This window comes from Phallusia mammillata, chromosome 3 (assembly GCF_965637545.1).
Source record: "Phallusia mammillata chromosome 3, kaPhaMamm4.hap1.1, whole genome shotgun sequence".
NCBI lineage: Eukaryota > Metazoa > Chordata > Ascidiacea > Phlebobranchia > Ascidiidae > Phallusia > Phallusia mammillata.
Window position 1 is genome coordinate 30,000,486 of NC_137254.1, and position 12,047 is coordinate 30,012,532.

Here is a 12,047-nt window from a genome sequence, read left to right on the forward strand (position 1 = left end):
AATGAATTTTTTTTCATTCCACTCAACATTAAATGATGACAATAGGTAAAAAATATTGTGCATTTGAATATTTATTTGGCGAACGTAACATCGCAGAATTTTAACAAAAGCAAACAGAACCTGCCCAATGTGCCCACAATGACCACAGAAACAAAGTTCTGAAACTGATACCAGTGTTGGCTCACATGCTTTTACATTGATACCAGTGTGTTTTCACCATATCACAATCATGCAAGAAATTGTCCTTCTGTTGTCCAGTGAAAAGTTCTAGAGGCCTAGAATTTGGCTCATAAGACACAATTGATAAATAGCTCAAGATTTTGTTTCGCTTTCTGTAATTTTAAGTCGAAAAACAATTGCATTTGGGGTTGTCACATCGGCTACTATTAGTTCTTGTCCATCTGTTAAACCAAGATCTGTAAAAAAAACACAATCGTCTATTCTCACAGCCTTAAAATGAAGAATATAAAATACAAAGTATGTACAAGAGAGTTGTTTTACCTGCAAGGGATTTTGACAGATTTGGTCTGGTTGCTTCTTCAATAGATGGAATAGATTTCATGTATAATGTATGATTCTTGCCATTTATAGTCGTCGTAATTCCTGGACGTTTCATTTGCCTGCACAAAATCCACATGAGTCAACAAAGGCACATCATAAGCTTGTCAAGGGTTCCACAAATCCAATATAATGCATAAACAACAAATATAAACCACGAATTTACACTTACAAGGTGCTGTCCTCACACAAATGATCAATCAGTTCACGGAGTAATGTTTTAGGTGCAAAGGTTAAATTTCTTGGTTTTTGGCTGCAAGCGATGCAAGTATCATTTTTCTCTGCCTCGAATGTGTAAGTGTAAACTCCATCAACATCATTAAATACCATGTAATTGTTGAGAGGCAAAGCACAGCTGTAATAAAAGTTTTATGATAAGCGATTTACTGCGAAGCTGCTCTGCTCACAATTTAGTTTTCTTTTAAGTTAAAACTTTAAATTTTCTCTATTTCTCTTACAAAAATACCAAAAATACTCAGAGTTAGTGCTGATATGATATTACACTTTTAGTGACAACCATTTTGTTAAAATATCAACAGATCACCTTGTGGCAAGTTTAAATATTTCAGTTGAACATGCTGCAGCAATCACCGCATTTGTTGAAGCAACAGCAGGGATAATTCTTTTGATAACACCTTGTGTCAATCGATATGTTACTCCCTTTATAATAGAAAAATAATAGCTTTGAAACTACAAGATTGGAAAACAACAAAACAAACACAACTTAAATATGTTAAGATGAACATAAGTTCATAACTTGGATCAGTCCTGAAGCGTTTATGCAAACCAGTGATCACGGCATACTCATGGGTAGCTAAGTTGGTACATTGCAAGTAGTGGAAAAACTTCTGTTGAGGGTTCAAATCCCACCGCAAACTAGACTTTTTCTAGCCTACTTCCTGACAGATGGGAAATGCTTGGTAACCAGCTGATTCATTTTTATGCCTTATTGGGGCCTGGCATGCTTCAACTTACATAGGCTGATGAATTTCAAATCAGTTAAACAATTGTAATAGGATAAATTGGTTACCACTCCCATTTGCAATATAGCCTAACTTATTTTCATACCTGAATTCCATACTCATCAGCTCTTTTGCAAGCAGCATGGCAAATCCATGTAATATGTTCAGGGTTGTCACCGTCAATTGGAATATCTGTACCAATAATATTTTTTACACCTAACTTTCCCATAATAAAAAAGGGACAGGAGAAAAGTTCTCAACATAAAAAATATTCACCTCCAAATGGTTTTTCTTTTTCCCATCCAAACATTCTCACATATTCAATGCAATGTTCTGGTTGTCTTGGAGTATGGGCAACAGTGCACATTGGAAATGTTACCTAAACACGATTGAAGCAAAGTTTTTAAAAGATAGCTGTCAGTCTTTTTTTTTAAATGAGAGATTCCATACGGCTAAGTGGTTGACTCAATAGCTCAACACAGGATGTGACCAGTGTTTCTTCAGTAAAAAAACTAATATCGCTTTTATATAGTGGGACGCTAAGGGCTGAACTAAACTAGAGCAAAATATTCCAAGCCACAAACAAAAAATTAAATTTATCTCATAGAAGCTTTTTAATAGGCAGACCCATAACATGCCAAATATGTTTACAATTGTACACACCTGAGGGGGATACAGGTCCAAAGTGCAATCAATGCAAGCTGTCATTCCAGGAAGAATCACTCGAGCATTGCCTTTAAAACCTTCTGTGCCTCCGTCCACTAGAGGGATTATGGAGCTCTGATCTAAATTTCCATCATCGTCGTATTCAAGTAAGCTGATCTGCAATACCCAATGTCTTTATGATTCTACTTAGCCATATAGATGATTATAATACAGTGGTTCTTAATCTTTTTCCTTTCTGCAACCCTTTCAAATCACCAACCAATTTTTACACCCCCTTCTGTTATTGCTGAAATAACAAAACCATTGGAACACTATATACGGATCTGTTCATAAGTTTAATGGTGAAAATAATGGCTCATATAAAGTGTATATAAATGGGTGTAACTGATGTGGCCTACATATCACTGATGATGGCATGAGCATTTGCAGAAACGTTTGAAAAAAAAGCATGTCGCTTTTTACATCTATGTAAAATATAAACTTACCAACATGCCATTGATCCACCTTCGTGCAATGATGGAGTCAAGCCCACACACCACAATATGAAATTCTACAAATTTAAAGTTTCAGTTTAAACTTTTTTAACATTGCTGTGTAATGCCAAGTACTTACGCTTGTAAAACGCTGAGTCATAGTCCTGAATTTTGCAAAAATGCCTGCAAATAATTCAGTTAGGGAATATTAACATTGCATTATCAGATCCATATATATATATGGATTTAAAAAAATAGAATTGTATGTAAAATACAACACTGTCTGAGGCCATGTATTATATTATGCCGGAGCTGTTTTAACAAAACTAGCTATTTACTGAATTCATTACACTGCAGCTGTTTTAACAATTTTCAGGGCAAATAAGGTTTTATTGCATATTATAAAACATGCATATATGTATTACAGTTAGAGTAAAGTGACAAAGTTGTTGTATTGTTAAAAATGTAAAAGGATACGGTACAACTTGGGCTCCTTTCACTCTCTTGTTTATAAATTCGGCCGCAACATTCGCTTTTGGTTTGTTAATGTCACTTTGTCTGAAAACAACAAAAAACAAAGTTTAAAGACTGCCAGGTTGAACACCCTTGTTGCAAAAGATCTGGCCAAAAACTTGACTAACCTTGAGAATCAATGTCTATTAAACATTATATTATGTCACTAAATAGTGGTTCAAAAAGTACCTTACAAGTCAAGAATTAGATGTTGCCACTGAACGATGCTTTTGGAGTTAATTTACCTGAACAGGAACTGCCTGTTGAGATTCGACAAATCAATAATGTCCATGTCAATAACATGAATATGTCGAAACCCATTCAAAGTTAAATCTTTTAGCAGCTCACAGCCAAGACCACCAGCCCCAATAACCAGCAGTTTACAGTTTTCTTGCATGAATTCTAAGATCTGTTGGATTTAAAAGTAAATTTTTAGTTGAATTGTATTGTGAACTTGTCAAGCCAGTTTGCAATGTCTTGCATTTACTTTACATTTTCACTAAACAGAAGCACAGCATTTATAGAACTTTGACAGAAAGGACAGATGTTTTCAATGAGTTGTAGACACACACAACAAACTTTTTGATGAAAAACACAGACCTAGTAGTGAGGTGCAGCAGATAATTCAAGTTCTTGGGACTTTTTAAAGCCAAAAAGTCAAGAAAAACAAAACAAACTTACAAAAAACACAAAACACTTTTCCTCAATAAACAAAAATTATACAGACAAACATCGAATTTCCAGATTATATTTAGATATTAAAAAATCACCTCAGAACTAGCTTCAAAATCTGGATGTGCGAAGGGACTTGGTCTTTCCAGGACTTTTTTAATGTGATTCCACCTTCCCGACCATTTACTTGCATCGCTCTGTTCGTTTGGTTGATCGACTTCCATTTCAATCCACAGCTTCACTGGAGCAGATAAAATCAACTAAAGCTTTAGTGTGAAACTACAAGAAGGTCGCGAGCCACACATTTACCTGTTTTTTATTGAAAGTAAATGTTATTGTTACAAGGCAAATATATTGATGTTACCTGTTTGTGTTTCTCATTTGCATGCGGTGCTTTCCCTAACTTGAGACTAAAATAGAATAAATGATTTTTATGTTTTTTTGCATTTATTTTAGATTTTGTTTTCACACATGTCATTTTTTAGTTAACTATGTTGTGTGAGACTTAAAAATATTAGTAATGCTTGATTAATCTAGTTTTCACACATATAAGCTCTCTCTCTCTCACACACACACCATGAGCCAAGTGCAAAAAACATTTCGTTCATACTTGCGTTGACCTTTTTTAAACCTCGCTTATATATACACGAGCCCAACAAAACGCAAGCAGCAGTTGGCTTGCAAGTAGACCATCCACTCTATGCTTTGTTCAATAGAACTAAGTACCATGTCTGCATTGTTTTTGCTGCTGATTGGTTTCCAGTTCACTTTTTGCAAGGGATGTTTTCACATTAATATCCACAGGTAAGTGTTTAAAATCAGTTGTGGGATTCAGCCGGTTCGCACCGGTGCTATAGAACCGTCTCATGAAATTTCAAGAGATCAGCGAACCGGTTAGCATTACTGGTTACTGTCGATGAAGTTTTTGTAACAGAACCGGCTGAAAAATATGACTTTTGTTATAGAACCAGCTGACAAAAAAAATTTAATCCCACCACTTTTTAAAGCCTACGTAGCTATTTACATACGCCTTGTGCACAATAATTTAGTGCGTTTTGTAATACCCTTTTTTTAAGGCAACAGAAGACGCCATTTCAAAGCTACGTTGAAGAATGCGACCCGTTGATGCAAAACATCACAAGGTGATGTTGTTGTAACGTTTTTTTTACCAATTTGAAAGCTGAATTAACCCCGTTTCCAACAGTTTGGACAAATGGTGGGACTGCATTGTCAAATACAAACAGGATAAAAAAGGTGTCGTGGAGTCAAATACGTCGCGTCTCCAGGTCAGTATAAAAGATTAAATATGTGTACTGAGAGTATTTGAACTGAACAGTATCTAACCCTTCAACGGGTGTGTTTTTACTTTTCTTTTACTTTTATTGATGTATTATCTTGTGGTTTTTATAGGAACTGATGATGCCATTAGGCGAAATATATATAAGTTATTCCATTGAATTCATTGACAGATTTCGTAACTTGGAAAATGCTTTCCATTCTCAGTTAAATATGTGTAGGTAGACTTGAACTTGGTTTAGTTGTCAATTGTAGGAATGTCAGAGTTATAAGCAGACCTAAAATTTGGACCCGAACCGAAATTAGGCCCGACGGTTGGTAAAATGATGCCCAGATTAAAATCGGGCGGGAACCTTCACCCAACCCGAAAATACCTACAACTGGGTTAATTTTTTTACTAGTTAATAAAGGTAAATAAATACACAAAACCTCGTGTTTTTACCAATAGTGTTTTTTAGATGGTAACTGCAGAAGCTGACAATGGAACTTTCAACGATGTTGAGATTGAAGGTTTATCAGTTAAAACAACTTTTTCGACTCAACTTCTTAGTAGTTTGGGCTCAAACATTTTGCAGTTAACCGTCCTTGTAACACAAAATCTTTCCTTGTTTCACCAAGTTCCCCAAGGAACAAAAGCAGTAAGTAAACCCTAATAATTTACACGCTTTGGAAAACATTAGGTAACATAAAAAAGCATGGAACCATTGTATGATAAGTAACTCAGACAGTGCACAATATTTCGACCTACATAATAGTCACATACGGGCAATTTCTTGTCCACAGCTGCACTGATGAGACCTTACAGGCCGAAACAGCGTGAAAAATATACAATTAGTAATTATTTCCTTTATGTTTAGATCATTTCTCCGCATATCCGTGAATTCAAGGGCACAACTTTGCCATATTCCTATCAAATACAATACAACGATAAGCAGATAAACGCAGAAAACCAAAACCAAGTATGCAGATTTATTCCCTCGGCGAACAAGGTCTGCAAAATGGATCAATGTTTTTTCATTTTGCAGTACATAGATGTGAGCTACAAAATGTACGACAAGATAAGCGAGACTTGGTGGAACAACGGAACTAGACAAGTTTGCAAGACATTGGTGGAAACAAATACGTTATCTCCATTTGCCGTCATCGTGGTAAAAACCTATTTATGCCGTGACTTTAACGTACAATAAACCTCGGTTAATCCGGACCCGTTTGAAAATTCGTTCTGATTAGGCGAAGATCCGTATTAACCGATGTCGGTTAGTTGAAGCCTTGCCACATTACAAATCATTTGCAACTCGATTTTACCGAATTAGGCAAAGATCTGAATTGTCCCAATCCGGTTTAACCGAGTGTGTTTCTTTAGTGGCGAGCAAAAAGTTAAAGCCATAATAAATATTAAATTTACAATAGTTTGTGAACAAATATAGCCGTAGGTCATCATAAAAATATTCTTAAAATAAAAAAGGAAAAGTTTTAAATACGTTATGAGTTTATCAATTGACTTTACCTTTTAATTCAAAGGTCATTCATTGTAGTATGACAGAGCCGATCTATTTCTATCAACAATTTGCATAAGTTCGTCACTGACATGCAAAACGGTTATCTATTTACAGATGAAAACTCCAAAGATGACCTCGAAACAACTTGGGCTCTTCAGTGCCATCGGGTGTTCAGTGTCGAGTTTTGGTCTCGCTCTGACGATTATCATTTATCTTGGAATAAGGTGGGAGATTTATTTAAAATTTGTCAATTTGTTTTTGTCTTCAAAACATTTGTTTCCTATTGTGAAAAAAGGTCTTATTAGTCGTTAAATCAGAATCCATTAAGCAAATGAGTATTTTTTTAAACTAACTTTACAAATCAATGTCGGCAGGTAAGAAAAATAGTTATTAGACTCTTACAAAACTATTCCATAAGTGATAAAGTTGGCCTATTAATTGCAAAACATTTGACCACCTTGCCAAATATTGTCCCTGCGCTTATGATAGATCACAAAAACCGTATAGCTCTATAGCGTGTTGGCAAAATTTAACAAGTTAATACCTCCTAAAACAAGTTAATATAACCCCACCATAGCAGCTGCTTGGCCATTGTGAGCCAGTTTCCTCTGTGGTTTATGCCCAGGTGTGGCGTCGCATTGAATAGGTGAAATATGGCTTTTAGCCTGTTGCTCCCAACAAACTGGAGTACCGTTGGATGACTACATTAGCCGATACCTCCTAAATACTTAATTAATTAAGCGGGCTTTCAACCAGGAGTCTCCAAAAATAATATTTAAATATTAAAGCATCAAACCAATAGATGAGCTGCAGACAGTGTGCACTAGCCGATACGGCTTATCTCTCGACACCAGCTCTCGTCAGACCGGGATTTCGGGTCGGGTTTGGGCTTAGGTTTCTTTAAAAAAAACGGGCCTGAAAGTACACTCTGTCTTACACTCAGTATTTCTTAAAATAAATTTAACTAGCTAAGTAGCCAGTTGCTGGACCTGACCTAGTGCTAGACAGCGTTAAAACGCTTTGTTTAAGACCAATTGTCCATTGTGTTTGTTGTCTTGGTCTTTCCTGGTGCTTCAATGTAGGCCTGTCAATCAAACGTCCGGGCCTAGACGGGCTCCAATTTCAGGCCCGTTATTACTCTGGTGTGCAGTGTATGTAGCTTACGACAATTGTTTCCTTCTTTATGCAGTGAACTGCGATCCAGGCAGCCAACAATATTCCTCGTCAACATTTGCTTCTGTCTGTTGGCCGCCAACCTCACTTTCCTCTTCGGGATCGACAGGACTCGTGACGTCACCGCTTGTTACGTCATCGCGGCATTGTTACACTTCTTCCTGTTGGCGAGCTGGTGTTGGATGAGCGCTAACGCCTACAACATGTATTACTTGATTATGACGGTAACCACAGTGATGCTAAAGCTTTTGAGGCATTTCTTTGTGTCTCTGTGTGTTCTTAGTAAATTAACTTAAAACTAAAGAAGATGGGTAAAGGGTGAAAGTTTTCGCTCGGTGAAAGAAATTGTAGCGATATAATTACCCAAGCCGCGGATGTAGCTGTGTGTTGGCTACAATCCCAAATATGAATATTGTAAGTTTTAAGGTGTAGCTGCTGCGCGCTCGGTTATTATCCACTAATTGTGCCCTTCACTGTTTTGCGCTTTTTAACGTTTCAACGTTGCGCAGCTATTTCTGACTTTCCCGTGATTGTTTTAGTGCTATTGTGTCGGTATGTATGCTTTCTTTCACTGAGCAATTATCCCAACTCAACTTAACTCAAGTCATGCCTGGCTTTTCGGGTCAGAAGCAGTGGTGGGTTTCACATTTTTTGTCAACCGGTTCTATCACAAAAGCCATATTTTTCAGCCGGTTTTGTTACAAAAAGTCCATTGACAGTAACCAGTAATGCTAACCGGTTCACTGATCTCATAAAATTTAGTGAGACGGTTGTATAGAACCGGTGCGAACCGGCTGAATCGCACCACTGGGCTTAAGTTTAACCACAAGAGACCACTTTTGTAAACGCTCATAACTGAGATTCACATAAGTTTGCGTATTTCAGGTCTTTCAAAACCCTTCAGTCTTGATGCGGAGACTGACTACAGCATTATGTTACCTCGTTCCACTCGCAATAACTGCTACAACGCTTGGTGTTGGATATTTTCACTTGGATGCTTCAAAAACTTGTTTGGGTGAGTATAATTTGCTAAACCAATAACCATCGTATAATGAAAATATGTTTTATTACCTAAGCTAGAAAGGGTGAAGTGTAGATGAATGAAACAAAGGCGTTAAGTTACGTTAAATTTGTTGAATAAAGTAAAACATAAAAAACTTTTTTTTCTTAACCTCTATAGGCTATGTGTAATTTAATTTAAAACCTTCAAAAACTTTTAGAAAAAAAGGTTACGATTCTAATCGCCTATTTTAAGCTCAAAACGACGGTTTCGGGGTTTAATAAATTTATAGGCGGTATCCAACAGAGTTTTAAAAAAATTCACATGTTTATAATTGTTGCAGATGAAACATCAAATTATCGATCTCCGGATTATTGTTGGATCACAAACGATTCGCTCAAGTTCGGGTTTCTCGTTCCTGTCTCCCTGATATACGTGGCGACTTTCTATTGGTTCGCAACCGTGCTGAGGCACATTACTTGTCATAAAGAACAGGTGAAATAAATTACAAAAGTCCACTAAAAAAAATCTTTACGGATCAAAAAAGAACTAAAGTCCCGGAAAGACTCCTGTCGTGGGTTCGAATCCCACCGCAGGCGCCGTAGATTTTTCTAGCCTATACGCCTTGCCATATGGTGGTGAATGATTATTGGTGACCGGCTGATTCGGTATGGCGCCTTCAATGGGCCTGGGCTGGCGTACTGGGAAAAAGATGTAAGCTTTGAAAACAGCTAAAAATGCCGCGAATTGGTTCCAGGCTGTTGTTACTGACGCTTTTGGTGATTTTGCGATTTGTTGACAATACCCGCAAAGCAATTGCTCGATATCTGGTTGGTCGAGTACAATTCGAAACACAAAGTTTAATACTCAACTGAGGATCAATCTAGTAGCTTATAAGTAAAACTTTCCCTAACAACTTTTGCCATGAACACAAATCAACTACACCTGCCTTGTAAAATTGTTTCCATATTTGCTGAACCTGCTAACATAGAACGATTTCTCTAATAGTGCAGTCATAACGCAAATGCGACGTATTAATTACAAGGTTTACTGGATTCAGTGGCGTAGCAGCCACTTGGCGGTTCTGGCTCTGAGCCAGGGGCGGCAGGCTGCAAGGGGGCAGCAAAATGAGTTAATGGGACACTTCTGGATAAAAGTCAATATTTTTCAAAAACCGTTTTGTTCTAATAAAAAAGGAAATTTTATCAGGATTTTTGCCTAATACATTTGTTCTCCATTTTTTGTCTTTTATTTTTGGCCTTAACGCTGAGACAATGAGGCTTCTTTCTCGAGCAATATAGAACTTCTGAGACGCGGCACATTATTTGTAATTATTTTTATTGAACAGATTGCTTGAACATGAAACTATTTCAAAATTTGCTGCAGTCTACTTAGGGCGACATTTTCAACGAAAGCCAGGGGCGGCAGCATATGCTCCTACTCCACTGACTGGATTTACATCCAATGATATATCACAGAACTGCATGAGTTTACGTTGCCTGAAAACGGCGTTTAACAAATAATTCAGCTTACACAAATGTCATCAACTACTGTAATGTGTCAGGTTGCATCGACACAACAAAAAAGAAGCGCAACACAAAACTTTATGATTGCCTTCTCTCTTATTATGATGACTGGAATGACCTGGATATTTGGGTTTCTCTCTCTCATATCGCACGACATCACATATCAGACGATATTGAGTTGGCTTTTTACAATCGCAAATTGCAGTCAGGTAAATTCGTTTGTATTGCATCTAAATTATAAAAGCACGAAGCTAATAAATGATAAGCTACAGACAGTGCCGGATTAAGGGTCTGCTGGCCTGCAGGCACATTTTATAAGTGGCCCGAAAATCAGGGTTGCCAACTAAAAAATTAGAATTATCAGTGTTGCTAAATCATTGTCACAAAGATAAAGCGGCCTGGATTTTTGACTGGCCTGTAGGCACGTGTCTGCTTTGCCTAATGGTTAATCCAGCACTGGCCACAGACAGTGCGCACTGTTTCGATCTATTATGTCTCATCAGTGCAGCTGCTGACAAGAGATAGGCCGTATTGGCTAGTGAAGCCCCCCAATTTGTTGGAAGTAACAAGTTAAAAAGCCATTCCTCACCTATTCTGTTCAACGCAAGGTGCAATAAATTTGTTTGCACCTTTAAGTATTTCCCAAAATATCTAGTAGCTTTGTAATTGAATATTTACTTGTGACAAGGCGTGGAGAAATTTATGCTGCTCTTGCGCCACATTGGTGAATATTATTGCAGAAACTTGCTCTGCGCATAGAATTTATACAATAAAACACCGAAAAACATAATATGTTTTCGTCAAATGCTTTGTAGGTGATTTTTAACTGTTAAACACCACAAAAACATTACAAATCTGCTTTTGAGGGACAATTTATTCGAAAATAGAATGTAGCTTTATAATTGAGTATTCGCTTATTTCAGGGCATCGTGATATTTGTGCTAAACTGTCTCCGTAAGAAATCAATACGTCAACTTTGGCTTCACACCAAGCACTTTACGTCACAACCGATACGTCGCTACCACGTAGACACCAGCACGATGGAAAGGAACATACGTCAGAGGAGAGGAATGAGCCTAGCAACGGGAACAATGAGATCCACAACAACCACTATGTGACGTCACAAAGACTGATATAGTCTACGTATTTATTCATCGGCTTCGAAGAGGATTTAAACAAAAAACGCCGTAAAAGTTATTACCTAATGTCATAACCTACGGAAGTGTTTCCAATACTATTTCGACGAATTCCTCTCTTGACAATTCAAAACAATTTTATTCCTTCCCAATACACTACATAGTAGATGCTAAACCATACAAAGATCATTTCAAATTGGGAATTTTATCAACTTCACATGTTATATTCCCAGAGGTAGAGTGTCTATTTACAAACCACGTGTAAAAATGAAAGTAAATTCTTCCCCTCAAGTTCAAATTTCCTTCTTTGGGAGGAATTCCCTTTCGGTTGGGAACCACTGGTTTAACCGATAAAGTCACATTCAACAAATCTTTTGTCGCTTACCACCAACATTTGTCCCGACTACCCCATTAGTTATTCAATATCCAACTGTTTTGTCTGCCGCATAGGCTACCATATAGTGTTGCGTTTTCATAAGATTCTTGAATTGTTTTGAACAACAATGTGTATTTTATTGTCGTTGTCCGCTAGCGTATAAAGTGTGATCCGTTAGTAGCATTTTCGCCACGATG

At 37.2% G+C, this 12,047-nt stretch overlaps 1 protein-coding gene across 3 annotated transcripts; it reads right to left on the reverse strand.

Annotated features, from left to right (window-relative positions):
* Positions 1–53: 53 nt before the first annotated feature.
* On the reverse strand, positions 54–4,254 carry LOC145217459 (NEDD8-activating enzyme E1 catalytic subunit-like). 3 transcript variants are annotated; one of them, XM_080084728.1, is made up of 13 exons: positions 4,209–4,254; positions 3,943–4,085; positions 3,418–3,581; positions 3,137–3,217; positions 2,799–2,842; positions 2,672–2,736; positions 2,184–2,342; positions 1,797–1,899; positions 1,627–1,712; positions 1,103–1,218; positions 731–913; positions 502–620; positions 54–416 (listed from the first exon to the last, which is right to left on the reverse strand). In XM_080084728.1, exons 2-13 carry the CDS (start codon positions 4,066–4,068, stop codon positions 313–315), a joined length of 1,350 nt encoding a protein of 449 aa, XP_079940854.1. In that variant the 5' UTR covers positions 4,069–4,085; positions 4,209–4,254; the 3' UTR covers positions 54–312. The 3 variants fall into 3 exon arrangements, with proteins under 3 accessions (XP_079940854.1, XP_079940855.1, XP_079940853.1); XM_080084729.1 differs by lacking the exon at positions 4,209–4,254 and adding an exon at positions 4,154–4,202; XM_080084727.1 differs by lacking the exon at positions 4,209–4,254 and having other exon boundaries at positions 3,943–4,189.
* Positions 4,255–12,047: the final 7,793 nt, after the last annotated feature.